At 36.6% G+C, this 21,367-nt stretch overlaps 6 protein-coding genes across 7 annotated transcripts; 3 read left to right on the plus strand and 3 right to left on the minus strand.

Moving 5' to 3' along the window:
- Positions 1-1,883: 1,883 nt before the first annotated feature.
- On the plus strand, positions 1,884-2,994 carry LOC104762332 (transcription factor MYB20-like). Its single transcript, XM_010485597.2, has 2 exons — positions 1,884-2,310; positions 2,409-2,994. Exons 1-2 carry the CDS (start codon positions 2,030-2,032, stop codon positions 2,845-2,847), a joined length of 720 nt encoding a protein of 239 aa, XP_010483899.1. The 5' UTR covers positions 1,884-2,029; the 3' UTR covers positions 2,848-2,994.
- Positions 2,995-3,071: 77 nt separating this feature from the next.
- LOC104762334 (putative serine/threonine protein kinase IRE) lies at positions 3,072-8,628 on the minus strand. The gene is made up of 17 exons (XM_010485598.3): positions 7,982-8,628; positions 7,804-7,871; positions 7,540-7,716; positions 6,184-7,443; positions 5,878-6,050; positions 5,550-5,799; positions 5,370-5,462; positions 5,140-5,280; positions 4,940-5,032; positions 4,653-4,857; positions 4,491-4,576; positions 4,315-4,403; positions 4,098-4,149; positions 3,968-4,024; positions 3,730-3,885; positions 3,531-3,614; positions 3,072-3,438 (listed from the first exon to the last, which is right to left on the minus strand). The coding sequence occupies exons 1-17, from the start codon at positions 8,355-8,357 to the stop codon at positions 3,337-3,339; spliced, it is 3,462 nt and encodes a 1,153-aa protein (XP_010483900.1). The 5' UTR covers positions 8,358-8,628; the 3' UTR covers positions 3,072-3,336.
- A 4,279-nt stretch (positions 8,629-12,907) lies between these two features.
- LOC104762335 (BAG family molecular chaperone regulator 7) lies at positions 12,908-15,428 on the plus strand. The gene is made up of 3 exons (XM_010485600.3): positions 12,908-14,125; positions 14,425-14,715; positions 14,918-15,428. Exons 1-3 carry the CDS (start codon positions 13,241-13,243, stop codon positions 15,122-15,124), a joined length of 1,383 nt encoding a protein of 460 aa, XP_010483902.2. The 5' UTR covers positions 12,908-13,240; the 3' UTR covers positions 15,125-15,428.
- Positions 15,429-15,841: 413 nt separating this feature from the next.
- LOC104762336 (small ribosomal subunit protein uS10y) lies at positions 15,842-17,254 on the plus strand. Of its 2 annotated transcripts, none has more exons than XM_010485601.3 (4): positions 15,842-16,082; positions 16,178-16,308; positions 16,566-16,679; positions 16,911-17,254. In XM_010485601.3, the coding sequence occupies exons 2-4, from the start codon at positions 16,197-16,199 to the stop codon at positions 17,051-17,053; spliced, it is 369 nt and encodes a 122-aa protein (XP_010483903.1). In that variant the 5' UTR covers positions 15,842-16,082; positions 16,178-16,196; the 3' UTR covers positions 17,054-17,254. The 2 variants fall into 2 exon arrangements, with proteins under 2 accessions (XP_010483903.1, XP_010483905.1); XM_010485603.3 differs by having other exon boundaries at positions 15,988-16,082; positions 16,181-16,308.
- A 105-nt stretch (positions 17,255-17,359) lies between these two features.
- LOC104762337 (chloride conductance regulatory protein ICln) lies at positions 17,360-19,235 on the minus strand. Its single transcript, XM_010485604.3, has 7 exons — positions 18,670-19,235; positions 18,445-18,568; positions 18,140-18,251; positions 17,989-18,048; positions 17,820-17,885; positions 17,636-17,727; positions 17,360-17,551 (listed from the first exon to the last, which is right to left on the minus strand). The coding sequence occupies exons 1-7, from the start codon at positions 18,834-18,836 to the stop codon at positions 17,477-17,479; spliced, it is 696 nt and encodes a 231-aa protein (XP_010483906.2). The 5' UTR covers positions 18,837-19,235; the 3' UTR covers positions 17,360-17,476.
- Positions 19,236-20,008: 773 nt separating this feature from the next.
- Positions 20,009-21,291, minus strand: LOC104762338 (uncharacterized). Its single transcript, XM_010485605.3, has 2 exons — positions 21,061-21,291; positions 20,009-20,931 (listed from the first exon to the last, which is right to left on the minus strand). Exons 1-2 carry the CDS (start codon positions 21,115-21,117, stop codon positions 20,278-20,280), a joined length of 711 nt encoding a protein of 236 aa, XP_010483907.1. The 5' UTR covers positions 21,118-21,291; the 3' UTR covers positions 20,009-20,277.
- Between the last annotated feature and the right edge of the window lie 76 nt (positions 21,292-21,367).

Raw genomic sequence — 21,367 nt, forward strand, 5'->3', positions numbered from 1 at the left:
AAGAGGCAACCTAGTTTTCGTCTTGGTAGTGACGTACAAGACCAGTCTGACGAATTCCTCCACCCTGTGTGCATATTTGGCTACTTAGCGCGGGTCCTTGGCTTTTTCAACAAGAAAACAATTTGTTCACAGAAGAAAAGTTGGAATAATAGCTTTACGAAAGGTTCAAACTTTTGTACGCTAAGAGGAATTAAGAACTAACTAGTGTATACTAAAGATACTTCATATTCGTGTATTGTACTAAAACAGCTTAGAATGTTAACAATTTTGACAAAAATGTGTCCAAAGATGAAAATATTTGTCAAATGAGTAAAGAACATTAATTGTTGTTATTAGTAAACATGATTATCCAACCCAAAAGTTTTGGGGCAAAATCAATTGGCAATGAATGGAGGGATCCATGTACTATTTATATTGGCCCACAAATCTTATTTCTCTTATGTGGGATATTGTCTAATAGTTGTTTTCGTTGATCCTTTTATCCCGGATGTATCAAGATTAGCAAGTCTTATATATTAACTAAAATTCAGAAAGGTTGGTTTTGATAAATAACGCTAGAAAATATATTGAGAAAATGGTAAGCTTTAATTTTGTCTTCGTGATGTGTTAAATATGTCACATACGTACCAAAACTCTTTGACAGAATACTATTACTACGTGCGATATGTCAATGGACTTGTACGATCTTCATGAACAGAAGAAACCAGTATATTAAAACATAAGCAAGAGTGCAAGCCATTTTCCATTTTTCTTTTTTGGTAATTTATCTTCAATAATATAGATGTTCACATATGTAAGACCAAATTGGTATTCCAGAGGTAATTTTAGATTATGTTAAAACCTCGATGTGTTTTATAGCTAAGGTTTCTTGTTTTCTTTCTTTTTCGTTTGGAAAGAGTTTTTTTTTTTTTTTTTTTTTTAATTGTTATTCGGATGAACTGATACTACATGAATACCATACAACAAAAGAAGTCTATTATTACTAATTCCTAGCAAAGGCTTTGAACAACATTTTGGCATTGTTTATTTCATGGTGCAACTTAGCGAACCGGGCATGGAGTGACTTTCTTACAGCATCTGAGATCCGGCCCCGAACTGACATCTTTACCGGACCAGCGTACGGGCTGGAGCAAGTGTTCTCGACGCTATGACTCTCAGCCGAAATGGCACATACTTCAGCATTGTTTACGTGAAACAAGCATTCGGTCCAACTGGTACAATGCACCACCTCTTGGATGTTTAATAAAATATTTTTCAATTAGAAAATAGCATTATTTCAGTTTATTAAAACTTCTTTAGAGAAGTCTCCATGTTCTTTTTCTCTACTTCAAGATTTTATTTACAAAGTCTGATTTTCTTGTCATGATCAAAACGCAAGCAGCATGATCTTTTATTGTTTCCTTAAAATCATGTGGATAAACATAAGAAATTCGTTTGACAAAAAAAAAATATATATATATACATAAGAAATTCTAAAGAGCCAATTAATAGAAGCTTTGAAATCAGAGAAACAAGAAATATTTTATTCACATATATGAACATATATATATGTGTATTATTTATGTATAGTTGGTAAGAGTAGATGACAGTGTATAGTAGTACTACGTCAAAGTAATTTAATAAATTCGCAGCTAAATAATAATAAAATGCATCGTATTATAATATACACATTAGTTAACAACCGTAACCACAAAAAACATCACATAAGTTCCAAGAAAATTTCGGATTGAGTTTTCTATCCTGACTGTGAAATACATTAATTAATTGTGTGAACAATGATAATTATTATTAATTAAATCTTAAGCATCCAAAAAAGAAGGGCAAGAAACTCCATACGTGTGTTTTATTATATATAGTTAGTTAGTTGAGATAAACTTGGTTACCACTTTTGTGTTGTTTTTATTTTTTTTTTTCTTTTTTCTTTTCCATTTTCCATTTCTCGACCCCTAAGAGTCTAGCTAATTACTTTCACGATTTTCAAATATACAATAACAAAATTTTATTTGATGGAACGTTTTGAAAACCATATATGATTATGGGTGGTCGTAAACCATGTTGTGATGAGGTTGGATTAAGAAAGGGACCTTGGACAGTGGAAGAAGATGGGAAGCTAGTTGATTTCTTAAGGATACGTGGCAGCGGTGGTGGATGGTGCTGGAGGGACGTGCCGAAACTGGCGGGACTAAGACGGTGCGGTAAAAGCTGCCGTCTCCGGTGGACTAATTATCTCCGGCCAGATCTCAAGAGAGGTCTTTTTAGTGAAGAAGAGATCCAACTCATCATTGATCTTCATGCTCGTCTTGGCAACAGGTTTGATGTTATTTTATTTTCAACTTTAGATATATATGTGATTTTTTACTTGTAATATGAAATATTCTAATGCCGTTATGTATATAAAATGGTTATAGATGGTCGAAGATTGCAGTAGAGTTACCGGGAAGAACAGACAACGATATTAAAAACTATTGGAACACTCATATAAAGAGGAAGCTTATAAGAATGGGTATTGACCCAAACACACATCGTCGGTTTGACCAACAAAAAGTCAACGAGGAGGAGAAGGTGTTAAAGGTCAACAGTCCAAAGCCTCCGAGTCAGCCAGAGGTAGTAGTACCTGTGGTTTTGCAGAATGACACGTCAGCTGGAAATCTAAACGAGTTGGCTGACGTGGACGGTGATGATCAGCCTTGGAGCTTTTTAATGGAAAATGACGGTGGTGGCGCCGGAGAGCTTACGATGCTATTGTCCGGCAACATTACGTCATCATGTTCTTCTTCGTCATCGTTGTGGTTGAAGTATGGAGATTTGGGGTACGAAGATTTAGAACTTGGTTGTTTCGATGATTAGTGAGATTAAAGTATGTTTTATTAGGCCGTAGGTTGATTAATCCACATAAGGTTCGTTGACATCATTCTATAACCATAGATTCACGTAGTTTGAACCAATATAACGAATAAAACAATAGTAATTTCCAAATTCCTTAATCAACTACTATATTACGTGCTTTGCACTTTTCATGTCACTCATAGTTATTGATAGCCTCCACTGATTTCATCTGGAACTAACAGATAAATTTTAGAGCTTACGTTGGAAATATAATAAAACAGAGTACAGGTTACACATATTGTATACAGATTCAAGATTTTTTTATATTTAATTTAAAAAAAATCTTGTAATTCAATATGTGTATCATGTAATTACATAAATTAATATATCATATTCAAATCTCTGTAGCTCTTTTGCTTCCTAGCTATGCTATGCTTCCAAGTTATTATTACTTTAGGAACCAATCAGCGCTTCTTCAAGTTAGATATGATGATCCATACATGTTAGTCATCATGTTTCGGGTCGATGGGCTGATTGGTTCGAAGCTTCTGTTGATTCCTTAGCGTTCTTTAAAACAAGATCGTAGTTGATCGAAGCGAGTTGTGAGAGGTTCTGATAACACAATACCATTGTTCAAAGATTTAAGCATTTCTTAAGGGATAAATATTTCAAAACAAATAAATCTTGGGGATTAACTAACTGACCTTGAACGAAAAATTGCTGAAGGAATACTTCACAGCAAGGTTTGGTCCATTTCCAAATTCTGCTAAGCTACTACACTCATCACCCTGTTTTACAACATAAACGTTTTTTTTTTTAATTCTGTGAGCATTCAGATGATAACTCTAAAAACGAATGTGAGAGGAAAAAAAAGCTAAGAGAAAGAGTGAAAAAAAGCCATACATCTTCGTCCTGTGTGTTGAAGGAACTACTGCTGCATGTGTCTGTAAGGTCATCAAAATCACTACCTCCATGAACGTTTTCATCTTCCGGGTTCCATATATACCGGCTCATGAAGTAACTAGTGTCTTGTGGTTCAGCTGCTGGCACAAACATAGCCTGTAACAATAGATAAGTTAATGTTAGTAAGAGATTTGATTTTGTAAAGGAACTTAATTTAGGTTCTAAATATGGAAAGAACCTTTTGGCGGGCAAGCGTGTCCCAGTTAATATCTTTGAAAAAATGATGTTGTTTCACCTGTAAGGAGATATTCAGAGACCCGAGGACTTGAGAAAAGTTAGCTAGTAGGGTTGAATTATTAGAGCTTTACCTCTCCAGCTCCCGTTGCACCTAGCCTTTGAACAGGATTTTCAGTTAACAGCCTAAAAGAAGACATAAGTAGATAAGGTTACCACAATCAAAGATGTTCTGTTTTCACTTTGATATCAATCAAAGGCGTGTAGAAGAATAAAAATGACAAAATTACAGAAAACATGGGAAAGAGATGAAGTTTCTGAGATATATATCCAAAAAGTGTGTGATCTTACTTGTTGATTAGATCATGTGCTTCATAAGATATCTCCTCTGGCACATTGGGCCATGGTATATCTCTGTTGATTATATTTTCAAAAATTTGCTGCAAACCCATATATGAAAAGATAAAGTAAAGGCCTTAACATGATGTCTACTTCTGATATCTAATAAATTCACCTTGAAAATCTACCTGTGGGGTTTCTGCATTGAAAGGAGGTATACCCACGAGAAGCTCAAAAAGAATAACACCGACTGACCACCAATCAGCAGTTTTACCTGTAATGAGTAGTGATGATAAGTCTATGTACAAAAAAGATGATGGCATATAATGAAAGGAAAATGAAATACTAACCATGACCCATTCCAAGAAGTATTTCAGGTGCAAGATAATCAGGAGTTCCAACAACTGCATGTTTCTTACGACTATCTTTTCCTTGTGAATGTTGACCTTTTGTTCCATCTTCTGCAAAAAATCCACTGTTTCCCAGTGATGCATCACCTGACAAGTCATCTGTGCTGTTGATAAGTCCAACCTTGGAAAGCCCGAAATCTGTCAACTGTAATTACATGGGTATATTTTGTGAGACGAGTCACGAGTGGTCTCGATGTCAATTTCATAATGCATAACACAATATTGACCTTGATGTGACCGTCCTGATTGATCAACAAATTGTCTGGCTTTAGGTCTCTGTGAATGATATTTACAGAATGCAAATACTCTAGAGCAAGAACCTGAAAAAGTATTTGATTGAATTCAGTTTCTATCATGTGGAGAGTTAACTCTTAATCCGGACATTCACACAATTGAGCCAATCTTGAGAAGTTACAAAAGGCCTTACAACTTCTGCAATATAAATGCGGGCCATGTCTTCATCCAAGCAGCCAAGATTTCTCAACAAGGAGAAGAGATCTCCACCATTCAAGTACTCCATAACCAAATAAAGATTCTCCCGGCATGTGAAAGAATAGAAAAACCGAACCTGCACAGCTAAAAGAAGCATTAGAGAAAGCACCACAGTTTTCACAAATATAATCATGAGGGCAGCTATACATTGCTTGTATTACATACCACGAATGGGTTACGAACTGATATAAGGATGTTACGCTCAGCTAGGATACTCTCAACAGCATTCTTACGGATCATATCAGCCTTCTTTAAAACCTGTACGATGGTTTTGACAACATTGAGTTATGCTAAGAACAAATTTCTAGAGCCAAACTGAAATAGTATTATGTTTGTAACATCAACCTTTATGGCAAACAAATCACCGGTGGCTCTCTTTTTGGCAAGAAATACTCTTCCAAATGCACCACGGCTAATTGGTTTTATAATTTCAAAATCTTCTATTGATGTTCGATCTTTAGCACGTGGATTAAGTGGACTTGCCCGTAAGCTTCGCACTGTATCCTCATCTGCTGAGCTTTCTTCATCCACCACGGCATTAGACGAGTCTACTTTTTCATCATCTATCAATCCACAAAGTTCAATGTACTTTTCCCTGGATTTGAGAAACAATAAACCAGCATGAATGAAGTTGCAGTTATGAGCCAAAAGCAGTATAAGTGAGAATGATTACTGTAGTAGCTTCTCTATGCGTCTTCCAAACGTTTCTACCACGAGGGCGTCTGCCTTCCTATCCTGAATGACGTACTTTAGCTCATCCAACTGCTCAATCATGAAATCCAATGAACTGTATCCACATACATTCACATTTGCCACGGAGCGAGCAATCTCTAGCAACTTGTTTATCTGTCAACAAAGCAGAATATAAAAGTTAGGGAGAAGTTGAATAGTCAGCTGAAATAAAGAAATAAAGAAAGAAATAAATGAGATTTTCTGCATAAATTTATAGGGGAAAGATGAATAGAATGTAAACATTTACCTGCTGATAATTCTCAAGCTCTGATATTGTTTTTCGACCACTTAGTAGTAAATCGACTTGGCTTGTCCTCGGTGTTGCTGGTGATGGTGGTGTCAAGCTTCCTGCTGACGAGTCCTTTGTTCCATTGGCCATAGAAGCTTCATTCAAGACAGTCAGGTCATCCAAAGAAAATGTATTCTCTGAACGAGGAACGCAATGAAGCATATCAACTGAACATCTCTGAGTTATTTCATCCAGATCTTCATGTCTAATGGATGTTGATAATTTCGCACTGTCGGCAACTGCTCTTGGAGTTATGCTGTTCTTTGGCGTCCATGACTCCAATATTTTCTCAAGACTTTCAGCTACTCTTTCAAGTCTTAAGTTTACATTAATTCCCTTCAAGTCACATCTATCAGCGATTGTGCATATTCGAGAGTGCTCTTCTACATGTACGACTGGTATTTCAACTTCACAGATACGACAAATCATGGAATTATCGTATGTCACACATTGATGGTCCGCCCAGAAACCCCACAAAGCACTTCTGTCTGCAGATGCAGGCTGGCCTGACGGGCTATGCAAGTTTTCAGCGTTTTCATCACCATAAACTTTTGGTTGGATTTTGCTCTCCCCCTTAGCCTTGGGAGTGTTATTAGCACTACGATTTTTCTCAGCAGCTGATGGAAGCTTCTTCCAAGATGACATCCGGATACTTGAAGCTGAATCAGTACTCCTAGCAGTATTTACTTCCACCCCATCAGCTCCGCTGCTAGAGTTCTGATCAAGATTATCTTCTTTGCCAGCTAGAGTTTGCTTTTCATTAATCTTTTGGATTTCTTTCTCTCGAAGAAGGTCTTGTTGTCGCGAGATTTCTACCATCTGTTCTGGATAAACACCGAGATCACTTAGCTGATGCATTCCCAGAATGTGTTCTTCAACGTAACCACTCTCTTTACGAAATTGGACAAGCCTATTGCAACGAGTAAGGATAAAAAGAAGACGGTTATGAGCCTGTTTAAGACCTCCCATTGGTAGCTCCTGACGTTTATCATCTAGCTTCTGAACAATACCTTCACATTTAAGCCAAAACTCACTAGCTGGCATGGTTGCACATTGCCGAGCCTCAACTAACAGATCCTCTAACCCAACTCTTAACTCTTTGTTAGATTCTGGTGTGCTCTCTAGAGTGGTCACTAAGTAGCCAGCAAAAACTCCTAAATCAGCATCAACATCTTCCTTTTGTTTATCAAACTTTGTTCTGATCGCCGCCATTACCTCCTTAAAAAAAAAAACCATTCCAGAAGTGGCATTAATAAAACGAAGCTGAAGAACTCAAACTCATTAAAACTACAAAAGGAATCAGTAAATACTAACCTCCATGTGACCAACAGCTCGCGATCTCCAAACGGGAAAAGGTCGGACACCTTTAGAATTGAGTTCGTGAGAGAAGCTCTTGATGTCATGAGGTTTCTTCTTCCTTCCACTCGTCACACGCAATATGGCTTGGAAACGTGGAGACTGTGTTTCTTTAGCAAGACCTACATGAGAACTCTGCAATTGAGATAAGAACAACAAAAACAGAATTAGCAATGTGAAATTCTCAAGAAACTGAAAACCACATACAAAGAAGACACTCACCTCTAAGCCTGGATTGGGATTTGCAGGTACCCGTTGAGATTTTGATTGGCTCCACTGAACTTTTTTCCCTAAGAGACATAACAACAAACACCTCATGATCATTACGAATCATCATCATCGGAGTTGGATTTTGAAAATTTCATAAATCCTAAAAAATCGAATCAACGAGAAAACAAACCTTGATCGGGTTGATGAGGAGGAATCGGCCATCTGGCACGAGCATCAGCGCGAGCATCAACAATTCCAACCTTAGGTTTCTCCTTGGTGACGACGACGACGACGTCCTTATCATCTTGACCCGAGGAAAACCTTAGAGGAGACGGCGCCGGAGACGATTTCGTTCTGATATGATTCAAACCTAAGGAAGAAGGAGCAAGAATCTCCGGCGAATCGTGACTCGTAGAACCTGATTCCGGCGTAACCTTCTCCTCCGCCGCCGGTTCATTCTCCGGATGACGGGAAGGAATCGCAGGGATCTTATTCAGTTGTTTCGCGTTGGTGGAGGTCGGTTGTGGATCCTGATCGTTCTCACGCGACGGTTCCGTCGTAGACATCGGCGACGTTTGTTAATGATAGGAAATTACCTCAGAGAATTAATTGAAATTTCCATATTTGACACTCCTTTTTTTTTTTTTTTTTTTCCTCTGTTTGATTGTTTTCCTGATTTTATCAAATCAGAACGTTTACACAGAAGCGGTTGCAAGAGAGAGAGAGAAAGGACATAGAAGGAAACAACAAGACTTGAGGTTTTCGCGGGAACTGGGGGGGACTCAGTTTTTCATCATCAGTGATAATTTCTGACTTTTTTTTTTCTTTTCTTTGGATTAAAATTTGGATATAATTTTAGTTAATTCTTTAGGACACCTAAATAAATAAAGAATGATGTATATATATTGTATAGTTTTCTACAGACTATAAAATATTCATGTGGAGGGTGTCCAAAATGAAACTACGTGCTTCCAACAAAATGCATGTCTTCCCCATTTCCTAGAAACAACTCCAAATCCTTTTTTGCTAAATTTATATAATTAAGAAGTTAATGATGTTTTCTTCTTAGTTGACCCAAAAAAAAGAGGGTAAATTATATGCAGTAGACATGAGATGAGTTTTTTATTCACTTTAGGTCAAAGTGAAAAGTACTTTTCATGTATCAGTTATCTCCATAATTTTTGACAACTAAACCCTTGAAACAAACAAATCAAATGAAGTCTTTAGTTAAGTCAGTTAGGATTATTCCCATTTTTGCGACTAAATGGAATAAAATCCTTTTGCTACAGTAAAAAAAAGTTAAATATAAAATAAATAAAATTAGTCGCATAGTACGATGTGTCAACGGACTAATGTACGATGTGTTTTGCTAGTATTGTGTTTTGATGTACGGTTCTTTGCAACTGTGTACGTACACAAGTCACTAATATTGTGTACGTACATATACAATGTTATTGGAAATGTTATTATACTGTTGATTATAAATAACATTCAAAATTATAATTATTCAGAAATAGTACAAACATTCTAAACATTCAGAATTATAAATAAACATTCAAAAAAAACATATATGATGTTTAAGGTTCCATTTTTTCTTTTTGAGTTCCTAAGCTCTCCCCTTCATGCTCCATCACATGATTTATATGGAAACGTCCAGCAAATTCAGAAGGGGAGTGGTGATGATGTGGCGTGGAGGAGGAGGGGAAGCTCTGTTGGTGGTGAGGTGTTGCTCCTTCCTCAGATTTTGTCCTTAATCCAAGGTAAGTGGTTGATGCTAGGCTTATCTAGGATTTTGGGATGATTGGGGTGGATTTTTCATGGGTAAGATGGATTGAGAAGAATCCATGGGTTGTTTTTATGGTTGTTGTTATTGTGAATACGTTGGGTATGTGCTTAATCGTTGGGGAAAAAGTATTGGTCGTGGAGTTAGATTTTGGTGGCCGAGAGGTGCTTAAAATCGACTATGGGTCGTGTTTCAGGTGTTATGTCGACCGACACCACTACCAACATACGAACAATGTAAATTACTGGTCCAGGATGGCTACTTCGAGGCTGGGCTGAAATTTAATGGGGAGCTTCGTGGTGCTACAAGCTCCATATCCAACGGTGAGTTTTTGAAAGGAACAGTTGGTTTTTGATTTAATCAAATGTTTGTATTGTGGTCTGACATAGACGGTTTTGTGGTAAGGTTGGGGTGTCGAGCAACACCAAGATGGTGTCGGTTGACACTAGCATGTTGTTGTGTGTTTGGGTCCTAGGAGGACAGCTTGAGTAAGGTTTGGATGAGGCGAGATCGACATAAGTGATGCCGTGGGCGAAGGTGTCAACCGACACTAGGAGAGTGTCGTTCAAAACCATGAGTATTGGTTCACAAGTGGTGCGATTGGTGACGTTCGACACTAGGTGGAGGTGCCTTTCGACACTAAAGAAGTTGATAGCGAATTGGAGTATTCGTGGGGAAGTGTTGTCCGTGGCTGGACGGAATCAAATATTCCAGCCCACCTCTATTTTTGCTCGGTCGCTAGGGATGGTTGGTTGTGCGACTCAGTAAATAGATGAGGTGAGGTTGGTGTATTTGTGGGAGTTTTTTTTAAGGAGTGATATCTACGCGGGTTGTCTCGTATGAATTATGGAGTTCTGATGAGATCGTTTCCCGTGGATCCTATATGAGGATTGGGAATCTGGGTGCGGTCATTTCAATCGTTAATATGGTTTTTAAGCAATTTCAATGTACGTACACGAGTACTTTATAAAATCCAGAAAGCTTGTAAATCGTTAATACGGTTTTTAACCAACAAAAATGAATTAAAAATCATGATTATGTTTAGCAAGAATTTGGATAATTTTTCATAGTGTACATTTTCTATTAGATTCTTAGAAATAACATAAAACTAACAGAAATATATTTTCTTTTCTTTTTTACCTTTTCTCTTTATAAAATTTTATGATTATCTTTTTTATTGTGCATTATAATTCTTTTTTTTAATTATACTATATTTTACACTTTAATTTAATATATTTTTTTTTAATTTTGAATCATGTTCTTAAAAATAGTTTCATATTAATATAACCACGTATGTACATGTACGTACACAATATTAATTTATTAGTGTACGTCTGTACTCAGTAATGTTATTTTGTTTAATGTACGTAATAGTTTGGTGTACGTCCATTATGTTCTTTTGTTTAATGTGTACGTCCATAAGTCTGTTTTTAATAGAGGATAAAATTGTATTTTTGCACTCTTCTTCAACATTGGTATCTTCTGCAACCCTAATATTGCAGCCATTATTCACAGCTCCTCTTGAACCTTGTTTTTTTCTTTACAGATTAATGTAATTTACACCTAAACCTTGTAGATCTAACATATAGTAGCATATTTTAAATTAAAAAAAAAAACAAAAATTTTGAGTTTTTGAAGTGTTTGGAAAATCCAATGAAGCAAATCAGAATCATTCTTCTTTTCTTCTACTCGTCGGACTTCTACACAGTAAATCAAAATATTTATCCTCCTCTTTTTCTTCTTCTTCTTGCTGGAGTGCTAAACACAATTTTGTTTCACCGGAATTTATTACTCTCAGTTTCCAGTTTTTTATGTGAAGGAAGAAGAACCAAATACTTAAGATTATTTTCAATTATATTTTTATTTTTTAATTAACCAAACAGGACACGTTTGAATAATGATACCAAATTATAATTGTCTAGTTACAGGATATTTTTGTCCCTTTTTTTAGGGTGGCTATTCTGTGAAAAATGAGATTGACTTTATCAATTCATAAGAGAAAATATTTTTTTGGTGTGATTTGTGAAAATTTCATTAAAAAAAAAACACGGTGCTTAAGATATTTTTAGTTATCTTCTAGAAAATAAAAAATTGGTTTTTAATTACAGAACGTTTGTATATAAATTTTAAGAGTTAAATAATCATATAATAAATTTGTATTTTAATTCAATTATTAAAAAGATAAATAGGTTTTTCAATTAATTAGACCAAGAATAATACAGAAGCTCCCTAAAGTTATTGGGCTGAATAAAGCCCATATAACATTTTAGGTTTTTTCTTCGACGTCTCTTTTATATTGGGATTAGGTCAAAACAGTAGAAGGGCTTAAGTTTTGGATAATGTGTTTCGGAACCATCCATTAGTTCATTTACTTGTTAAAAACTAATAAGTATTTTAGTAGTCTTAGAACATGTGATTGTGCTCAATATTGCTCTCTAATCTGTCACTGCAAGTGTTTCTTCACATTGTCGTCTAAGACTCTTTTTAACTATTGATGTTGTGTAACAGGAACCAATGCATGGGACAGATTCGAACTTAGGGTTCACGAACGAGTGATTGATATCTGATCAGCTCTCCTGATGTGGTCAAGCAAATCACTTCCATCACCCATGTTTTGTAGCTTAATTAGTTCTTGTGTTTTCTTAGTCGAGGAGATTTTGCCTTATTGAGTTTTTACATTAGTTCTCCTGATGTGTTTACAGCTATCAAGATGAGACCATAATTACGTTCTCTACTCTCAGTTTAAAATCCTCTTTGATGCTAATATACTAGATGCAAACAACTCTGTTTTCGCTTTACATAAAAGTAAACAAAATATGTTGTGGCCCTTTAGTCTCACTTGCACAAATACAACTTAAACATAAGAGTAAACATTTTGTTGTTGTTGTTGTGGTTCATTGAGTATTGTGTTATTTTCAGTAGATTTTTGATTTCTATATGATTAATTGGTATTTTTTGTTTGCTTGGAGTCTCTTGGCACTTTTTGTTGTCATAGTGAGAACCCCTAGTGAGAAACTGAATTCAAAAAATAACGTAAGATTGGTTTGGTGTGGCTGACGTGGGGAAGAACGAGGACCCGCGTGCCATCTTTTACCAGGTTGTAAATCCCACCGAAAAGATTCTCTTGTCGACGTAATAATTCACACGTTTCACGGTCAAAAATCTCTCTCAAACACCCGGGTTATCTTCAATATCCGCCTCATCTATTCATCTAACCGAACCGGTTAGCCCTAACAAAACCAATTTACACGTCGAATAAAGAATGTTCCTAACCAAAATATCACGCCATTAATGAAATAAAATATAACACTAGCATTCAATTGCTAGCCTAATAATAGTAAGCTTAGTAAATAATCAAATCAAGGCATGGAAATAACCAAACCAGAATTTCGTTAAATGTCAAATTTACCCATATAAGGCCCACCAGTTTCTGACCGTTCTTAGCTTTTTTTTGTTGTTGTCAATCTCATCGTTATACGCAAGAGTTTGTCTTCTTCTTTTTCGCCTTTAATGAATTTGTCAAAAGAAAAAAATTAAAAAGCTTCATTCATATATTCTCGTAAGTCCATCATTCTTCATCACTACCAATCCAAAAGAGCTTTTTATTATTACACTGTCAAAGCTTAAAAACTCGTGACCTGATTCGTTGAGTTCACAAACAAAACCATGAGTTGGTTCCATAGACTCGATCTCATCGACCCGTACACGTGTTCACCACTCACCACCATTGTTGAACCTTCCTCATTGTTTTTAGGGTTTCCTTCCTTCGTAGACGACGATGTTGAGGATCTACTCCATTTCTCATCCCCTAGTCCACTCGATCTATTCGAGACAGTGACGGATCTGGTTCAGATTGAGAAGTCTCCGTCTTCTTGCAAGTACAAGGTGATTCGTCGGAGGCTAGAGCCAGAGTATCCTCTCAAGTATCTTTGTGATCGTGTTTCTGATCTGGAATCAAAGTTTGATACGTTGGTTAGTCCTAAGAGCCGTGACTGTGATAGGAAGTATACATTGACCAAAGAGATTAAGGGAAGTGGTGAGAAGAAGTATAAATGGGAAGCGGAGATTCAAGGACCACCGGGGAGGAAGTACAAGGTGGAGGCGGAGATGGATGGGGAGAAGGAGAGCAAGTATAAGTGGGAAGCTGAGTTTAAAGGTCCTGGAGAGAGGAAGTATAAATGGACGACTGAGGTTAAAGGAGGGAAGAAGGATGAAGAAAGTTTAAAGCTTGTTGCTTTGAAGAAGGAGAAGGCTAAGGCGAAAGCCAAAGCCGTTGCTGCTGCTGCTGAAGCGGAGAAGGAGAAGGAGAAGAAGAAGAAGAAGAAGAAAAGTTACAATTGGACGACGGAGGTGAAGAGTGAGAGGGAGAATGGAGAGGTTTCGCATACTTACATCATCAAGGCTTCTACTGGATGCGATAAAAAGAAGCATGAGGAGAAGAAGGAGAAGAAGAGCAAGAAGAAGGAGAAAACTCGTGTTGTAGCCATCGAAGAAGACGAGGAAGAAGAAGAAGATGAGTCGCAAGAACATGGAGCTATCGTCCTCAGGAAGGTAAATTGAATATAGTTTTTTTTACTCTGCTTTAGTCATTGTCATGAAGTTGGTTTGGAACAGTAGTTCTATTTTGATGGTGATAGGTATGACTTTTGAACTGAGGTTGAGTTTTGTGTTTCAAAAGTAGAAACCTTTATGTAGTTTGAGTGGTGGTAATAAGCTCAGCAAAACAGAGTGATTATAAAGAGTTTTATACATAGACATAAGACTTAGTGAGACATATCTTAGGATGTGATTTTTAACGGAAGCTTGATGTACTTACTACGTTGTTTCTATTAATGTTTGTGGTTTTAAAGGCGTTTTCGAGAAGAAATGGAGCTGTTAGGGCTAAGAAGGGGAAGAACAAGGAAATGCCACCTGACTATGCGGCTGCGATGATCCAGAGGGCCTTCAGAGCTTATTTGATTCGTCGTTCAAAATCATTGCGTGCTCTTCGTGATCTAGCTATTGCAAAGACTAAACTGAAGGAGCTAAGAGCTTCATTCCACAACTTCAGCTACCGTCGCTTGATTGCTTGTGATGCTGAGGAGCGCCAGAAATTCTCAGAAAAAATCATTGTACTCCTCCTCACTGTTGATGCCATAGAGGTATGTGTCATAGTCTCCATCTGGTTAATTACACTCTTAAAAAACATCTATTCCAGCTCTCCAATGGGATAAATTGTGAGCCCTTACGGTAAAGAAAATGCCTTTGGTTTTGCAAATCATATGATACATAGAAATAGATTAAGCTAAATAGGTTTCAAGGCACTGAGTGTTAAGAACAAAACTTGTGTTTGTTTGGTATCAGGGAGTTGATGTAATGGTTCGAGGAGCAAAGAGATCCATGGTGGATGAGCTAGAAGCAATGTTGGATGTGGTAGATCCGCAACCACAGGGCGGGAAATCATTGTCGATGAGAAGAAGGACATTCGATATGCCAGACAGTTTGATCCGCAAAGAAATCGCAGACGGAGTGACTCAGATCGTCCAGATGCTTGAAACAGAAGAAGAGTGATGGAACTGTGTGTTTGTGACTTGGGGGCTGTTTTGTTGTGTCTGTGACTGGGAATAATTTAACTAGCCTCTTTAGTTTGCTTACTGTTCTGAATGTTTTCTAATTATGCAGACAAAAATAATAATGAGAGTGGCTGGAATAAGAGAGTAGTGTCTCTTATCAGTGTCATGATGACACTGTCATCTCTCAAATCTTGTCTATTGTGTCTTCTTAGTGTGTTTGTGTTTATCAGGTTATGTAATCCTTTTGTGTTCCCAAACTGGTACTCTGTTTTGTCAATTTGCTTATGTGTTGGTTTTGCTTATGTCTACTGTTTACTAGATACTATAACAAGAAAAAAAAAATGGCTTGCCAAGCAATGAAGCCCACAAATGGCTGGTTTGGAAGAGCCATTTGTGCAGAGTCACAAGATCATGATTACAATCTCCTCCAAGAATGTGAAGAACCTCCAAAAAGGTTTTAGTTCTTTTCGTTTTGGTTTTGATATCTAACCTTTCTGATGCCAAAAGACTATATTGTGACAACTCTGTTTTAGCTTACATAAGTGAACAAAAAAGTAACCCGTTGTCTCTCACTTTCACAAAAACTCTCTAGTCTCTCTTCATAGATTATGTATGTGAGAGTGCTCTTCTACATTTATTACTTGTGAGCCTCTCTGAAGCCTCCCATTGGTAGCTCATGACGTTTATCATCTAGCTTCCGAACAATACCTTCACATTTTGCAATATTGTCAAGTCTCAAAGTAACAGATCCTCCAAATCTGGCATCGACATGACAACTAACTCTGTTCTGTATTAGTTATTGGGCCGTATATAGATTGGGCCCAATAAGTCCATAAAAATTAGGGTTTTTTTTTTTCATATGCCATAAAACGTCTCTTAGGTTAAACTTTCGGGTCCTTCCTTCCTTGCAGCAAAAAAAGCAGCAATACGCCGTCGAGCTTCGTTCGTCTCCTTAGGTTTCTTCACTTACTCCAAATTTGAATTTTTACATGTTTACCTGAGTATCTCGGTTAATGTGATCCATCGGTTTCGTATGTCTGTGATTGTACAGAAGAAGCTGAGCTGAAAATATGGCTTACCAAGCAATGAAGCCAACTAAGGCTGGTTTGGAAGAACCACTTGAGCAAATTCACAAGATCAGGATCACACTCTCCTCCAAGAATGTTAAGAACTTAGAAAAAGGTATCTTTGATCTCAGTAGTCTAAATCATTTCGATTTTAGCAATTCAGTTTTGAGCTCTCTCAGAAACCATATATCATTTTGAGGGTAGCATATAGAAGATGTAAGATTCAGTGTATTGGAACCATTCCAAAATAGGTCTTTGATTTGCTTCAGTGATGATTTGAATCGATTGAAAGTTGGAATTTTTGAATTTTGATGATTTTGGATCAGATACTGAATCATTGTTTTATGTTATGTTGCTGCAAATGATATGTAGTGTGCACTGATTTGGTTCGTGGAGCTAAGGACAAGAGACTGAGAGTTAAGGGACCAGTGAGAATGCCCACCAAGGTTCTTAAAATCACTACCCGAAAAGCTCCTTGTGGTGAAGGTATAATAATTATGCTCACCTCATCTTTTATGTCTTGAGAATCACTAGAAGAGCTTGAGTTTTGGATTTCTTGTTTTCGGAACCATCCCTTAGTTCATCATTTGCTTGATTAAACTAAGGATTTAGTCTTAGAACATGTGATTGTGCTCAATATTGTACTCTACTCTGTCACTACAAGTGTCTCTTCACATTGGCTGAGACACCTTTTAACTATCAGTTGTTGTGTAACAGGAACCAATACATGGGATAGATTTGAGCTTAGGGTTCACAAGCGTGTGATTGATCTCTTCAGCTCTCCTGATGTTGTCAAGCAGATCACTTCCATCACTATTGAACCTGGTGTTGAGGTTGAGGTCACCATCGCCGACTCGTAGATCAACCCTACTTCTTGTTTTTTGCTTTCTCTTTTGGAATTCTCTTTAAGAAACACCCTTCTTTCCTCGGTTCGTAACTACACATGCGTCTCTCCTGTTGAGTTGGATAAAGGAATGTTTTGTTGTAGTGAAACCTAAGTTCTTGTTTTCAATTGAATAGATTTTGAAGATTGATATTATAATTACCTTGTCTACTCTCAATTTAAGATCTTTCGACCTTTCTGATTTTATGAAGACTTCATTAGGTTGCCAACTTTTACTTGATCTATTGTCTTACGAGGAAGATTAGAATTACAGAAGCGCTAGTTTTTGAAAAGTAGTAGAACATAACAATTTTATCGTTTAACAAAATACAACTCATTCATTGCTAAAATATAGTTAAAATAAGACACAATATGTTTTCAGAGTACATTTGTCAACAGTCTAGTGATGATCCTTTGTCTCACTTTCATGAATCATCTCTTCAGCATCCTCAAACCTCTGATCATTGATTTGGAGCTGCAGGGTGAATGCAAAAAGTCAATGAAACCAGCTAATCTTTTTATAAACAAATAAAAGGAAGAATTGTTTTTTTTTTATTACCTCAAGCATAGGCTGAGCAAGACCTTCATCTCCATTGGAATGACCAATTACACTTGTCGGACTCTGAGATATTTGCCATTCTGCATCTTCATCTGCAGATAAACATCACATTTTCTTTCATACCATTGAAAGATGTATACATTAACACACTCTTAAATTCAATCTCGTTTTATGAAATCATTACCTCCTCCACGAACATCCATCTGATCAGCACTGAACACCCAATTATGCACTTCTTCTTCTTCTTCTTCTGAAAAAATATAATGAAACAATACAGTAAATGGCTACGTAACCCAAAAAAAAAATTGCATTATAAATGATAGTTAGTAAAGCTGTATTCTTGTGTTGTTTACCTTCAACAGGTTCAGGATTCAGCTCGGCACACTCGCAGAATACATCAAACATCGTCTCCACTTTCAACACACAAAGACAAAAGGATATATCAGCTTAACATCCAAGACTGTTATATAGTGATTCAAATAGCTCTAAACAAAATAAACTCACACTGGGTAGAGTCAGAAGGAACAAGCCTCATCTCTCTGATCTTTGATAAGTCCAAAACCTCAGTGGATTCTGTATCAGAGTCATCATCATCCTCATCTTCTTCAACTTCAATCTTCAATAATAAAACCATAAACTTAGATCCATTTAACAATTCTTCTCAAATTCCAACAAGAAGCACTCACAACATATCACACAAGCACTAAAAATCATCGAAAGCTCCTTTTGTTTTTTCCCCTAAGAACTAATCACAATGAATAAGAACAACATAGTTCCCCTTATTTAGCTAGCAAGTCTAAAATCAATACCTGAGCATATATACAAGGAGATGAGTAAGCCTCAGGATCTCTAGAAACAGCGTGAAGCGATATCGATAAGAAATCAACAGCATAACCTTTAGCCATGTCTACATCGCTCAGCCAAATTAATTTCCTGCAAACCAAAAATAATAAATTTCCAAATTAAGCTACCAAGCACTTATATATCTCCGATCGAGAAGGGAGTAGAGATTTTTGAGTAAATAAATTATTCACCTGGAAGTGATGTAGAGAGTACCGGGAGACTCAACGGGACGGTTTCCGAGAGCGACGGCGACGGAAGGCTGAACGTGCATAAGTTCCTCGCCGTTAGATTCGTCAAGTACCGGCTTTCCGGAGCCATCTCCGGACCTAAGTGCGAACTCTCTTAGACCAGCCACCATGTTTTCCGATCACGAAGAAAACAGTTGTTTACTTCGTCAGGGTTTTTCTTTTAGAGGAGAATCAATTTTGTTCTCTGTTTAGTGAGTGTGATGATGAAGAAGATCATTAATGGGCTTTTAAAAAAATGGGAATCGGTATAAAGGCCCATTAGTAAATGGGTTACAGATTAAGTCCTAACACTAAGGTTTTTTTTGAGTGGTCCAATTTCACAAAAATAAATGTTTTTTGAAAAAGTAAATCTCACATATTGTTCGTTTTTCTTTTCACTAAAGGTCGTTTTGATGTCTGATTGGTTAATGAAATATTTTTTTTGTGTATTTTTGTATGCAACTATGTATAGTGAAAATATGTCATTTTAGAGAGTAATGAGGTGTGGGGATGATGGATAAGGAAGAGATGGGGGTGGTCATGGGGGATATAGTATATATAGGGGAAGGTAATGGGTCATATGCAGATCGTGACAATGCATACGTTAATGAACGGATCATTGTCAACAACGACTCTTCTCTTCAAATTGTTATGTACTAAGTACTAACTCTAACATAATTCATAACGTAGATGTCGATTGATACAAATATAAAAACAATTCGTGCCTCTAATTAGCTTTGTGTACAAGCCTAGTTGAATTCCATGACTTATCAAATGTAGACTGATGATAATTAATTTGGATGTCGTCATGTGTACAAGTGATTTTTTTTTTTTTTAGCTTTAAAAACTGATGGACTTAATTAGTAGGTCATATATCTAAATTTTCGATTCCAATCCGACACTCAAATTGTATTTGCGAATGTTATTTTATTTTTAAAGTTTGTATTGATGAAATTAACTATAAGAAAAATAAATACGATAAAAAACAAAAAAAAGTTTTGGCATGGTTGTTGGTTTTTTTTTAATAATGTTAACAAAGAAAATTAGACTACGCCTCAATAATATATATGCGTCTACATCTATTTTGACAATATTGTACAAGACAGCTAAATACATACGCTTACTTTAATCAATTAATATTCTCCGTTTCATATTATAATTAGTTTCAGATGCCATCTTCGTAAGCATGCATGTGCATCTTTGAATAGTTTATTTGCTAAACATCCAGAATCTGAAGAATAACAATGCGTGCACATATGCCCAAGAAAGAACAAAAAAAAAAAGATCCAAAATCAGAAATAAATTTAAAACAAAACAACATTTCATATTTACACTTACAAGTTACAAACAAAAAAAGTCATTCACTTGAAGAAATCACTTTTCTCACCACATAAAACACTCCAATTAATACCAATCAAAACTTTCTTAATTACTTATACATGATAACTAATCTTCTTACTACTTTCACTCGTCTGAACCATCACAGAGGTGATCTTTGCTCTAAAGTATTCAGCAATATATATATATATATATTATATATATATTATATATATAAGTTTTGATCGTTTGAATTTAAGCTTCTATAATGGCTTCTCCTCGTGGAACCCTAACCCTAAACACATGTTCCTCTCCAGTGCACTTATCAACCTTCACTACCCACCGACTCTTCCTCGCATGGTCACGATGATGATCGTTCATCATCACCATCTTCTGATTGTCGTTGACCCTCGTCACAAGCAACCCTTCTCCTATAGGCAAAAACTGCGTCTTCCTCCCATCGCTAAACCTCCATGAGCCTCTCGAAAACGCGTTATAACCAACCACAACCGCCACACCACTACCACCGCCGGTTCTTGCGTTTTCTTCATGGTGATTAAGGATCTTTGTAACGATCTCTTGGTGGTTCTCTAGGTTACAATCGACGAGGACGAAATCGGCTTCTCCAAAATGATCATTGATTAAAGTGTCGTCGTTAGACTCTCCGACTACGAATTGTATCTGATGAATCTCTGATGGTTCCAACATTTTCTTGGATATGATTAGCTCTTCGATGCCACGTAAAACGCAAACAACTTGACCGCGTGTTTGGTTAGCTGCTGCGATTAGGGCAACGAGTATGTCGGCATTTGCTGCTCCGGCGCAAGCCACGGCTATCTTTCTAGCACTATTTCCGGCAGCTAGAGCTGATATGAATTCGGCAACATTCGGTTCTTTTGTCCTTTGATCCTGAAAATTCAGATAGAGATATGTCAAAATGTGACATTATCAAGAAAAAAAACTAGATTGTCATTAAATTTGGTTAAGACATTGAGACATGTAATTTTTACGAACATATAAAAAGAAATAAACTCTTACCGTTTTCAATGTACTAAGATAGGCTTTAGTAGCATTCTCAGCAGACCAAAAAGCCATTTTTCTTTTAAAATAATTTGAGGGACTTATAGAAGGAATATAGGATTTCTCTCAGTACTCTCTTGCTTAGAAAGTTTTGAAGTTGTTAATGATGGTTTTGGTTTTAGGGGTGAAGGTTCTTTATTTATATATTGGGAGATTTGTGGATGGGACAAGATTCAAACAGGCTGGTCCAGTATCAATGAATAGTTTCTTATTGATTTAAAGAGACGACGGAGAAATTTAATAAATAGTGGTCAAGTTGTAATAG

This window comes from Camelina sativa, chromosome 18 (assembly GCF_030686135.1).
Source record: "Camelina sativa cultivar CO46 ecotype springtype chromosome 18, ASM3068613v1".
Lineage (NCBI taxonomy): Eukaryota > Viridiplantae > Streptophyta > Magnoliopsida > Brassicales > Brassicaceae > Camelina > Camelina sativa.

Coding starts and splice junctions, on each gene's coding strand:
- LOC104762334 (XM_010485598.3), bottom strand. CDS start 8,357: ATGTCTACGACGGAACCGTCGCGTGAGAACGATCAGGATCCACAACCG. Junction 3,886..3,967: donor ACACGCTTGCCCGCCAAAAG/GTTCTTTCCATA, acceptor CTATTGTTACAG/GCTATGTTTGTGCCAGCAGC. Junction 3,615..3,729: donor TCAACACACAGGACGAAGAT/GTATGGCTTTTT, acceptor GTTGTAAAACAG/GGTGATGAGTGTAGTAGCTT.
- LOC104762338 (XM_010485605.3), bottom strand. CDS start 21,117: ATGGCTTTTTGGTCTGCTGAGAATGCTACTAAAGCCTATCTTAGTACA. Junction 20,932..21,060: donor ATCTTAGTACATTGAAAACG/GTAAGAGTTTAT, acceptor CTGAATTTTCAG/GATCAAAGGACAAAAGAACC.
- LOC104762337 (XM_010485604.3), bottom strand. CDS start 18,836: ATGGTGGCTGGTCTAAGAGAGTTCGCACTTAGGTCCGGAGATGGCTCC. Junction 18,252..18,444: donor CTCCTTGTATATATGCTCAG/GTATTGATTTTA, acceptor TTATTATTGAAG/ATTGAAGTTGAAGAAGATGA. Junction 17,886..17,988: donor GAATCCTGAACCTGTTGAAG/GTAAACAACACA, acceptor ATATTTTTTCAG/AAGAAGAAGAAGAAGAAGTG.
- LOC104762332 (XM_010485597.2), top strand. CDS start 2,030: ATGATTATGGGTGGTCGTAAACCATGTTGTGATGAGGTTGGATTAAGA. Junction 2,311..2,408: donor CATGCTCGTCTTGGCAACAG/GTTTGATGTTAT, acceptor AAATGGTTATAG/ATGGTCGAAGATTGCAGTAG.
- LOC104762336 (XM_010485601.3), top strand. CDS start 16,197: ATGGCTTACCAAGCAATGAAGCCAACTAAGGCTGGTTTGGAAGAACCA. Junction 16,309..16,565: donor TGTTAAGAACTTAGAAAAAG/GTATCTTTGATC, acceptor AATGATATGTAG/TGTGCACTGATTTGGTTCGT. Junction 16,680..16,910: donor AAAAGCTCCTTGTGGTGAAG/GTATAATAATTA, acceptor GTTGTGTAACAG/GAACCAATACATGGGATAGA.
- LOC104762335 (XM_010485600.3), top strand. CDS start 13,241: ATGAGTTGGTTCCATAGACTCGATCTCATCGACCCGTACACGTGTTCA. Junction 14,126..14,424: donor GAGCTATCGTCCTCAGGAAG/GTAAATTGAATA, acceptor GTGGTTTTAAAG/GCGTTTTCGAGAAGAAATGG. Junction 14,716..14,917: donor TCACTGTTGATGCCATAGAG/GTATGTGTCATA, acceptor GTTTGGTATCAG/GGAGTTGATGTAATGGTTCG.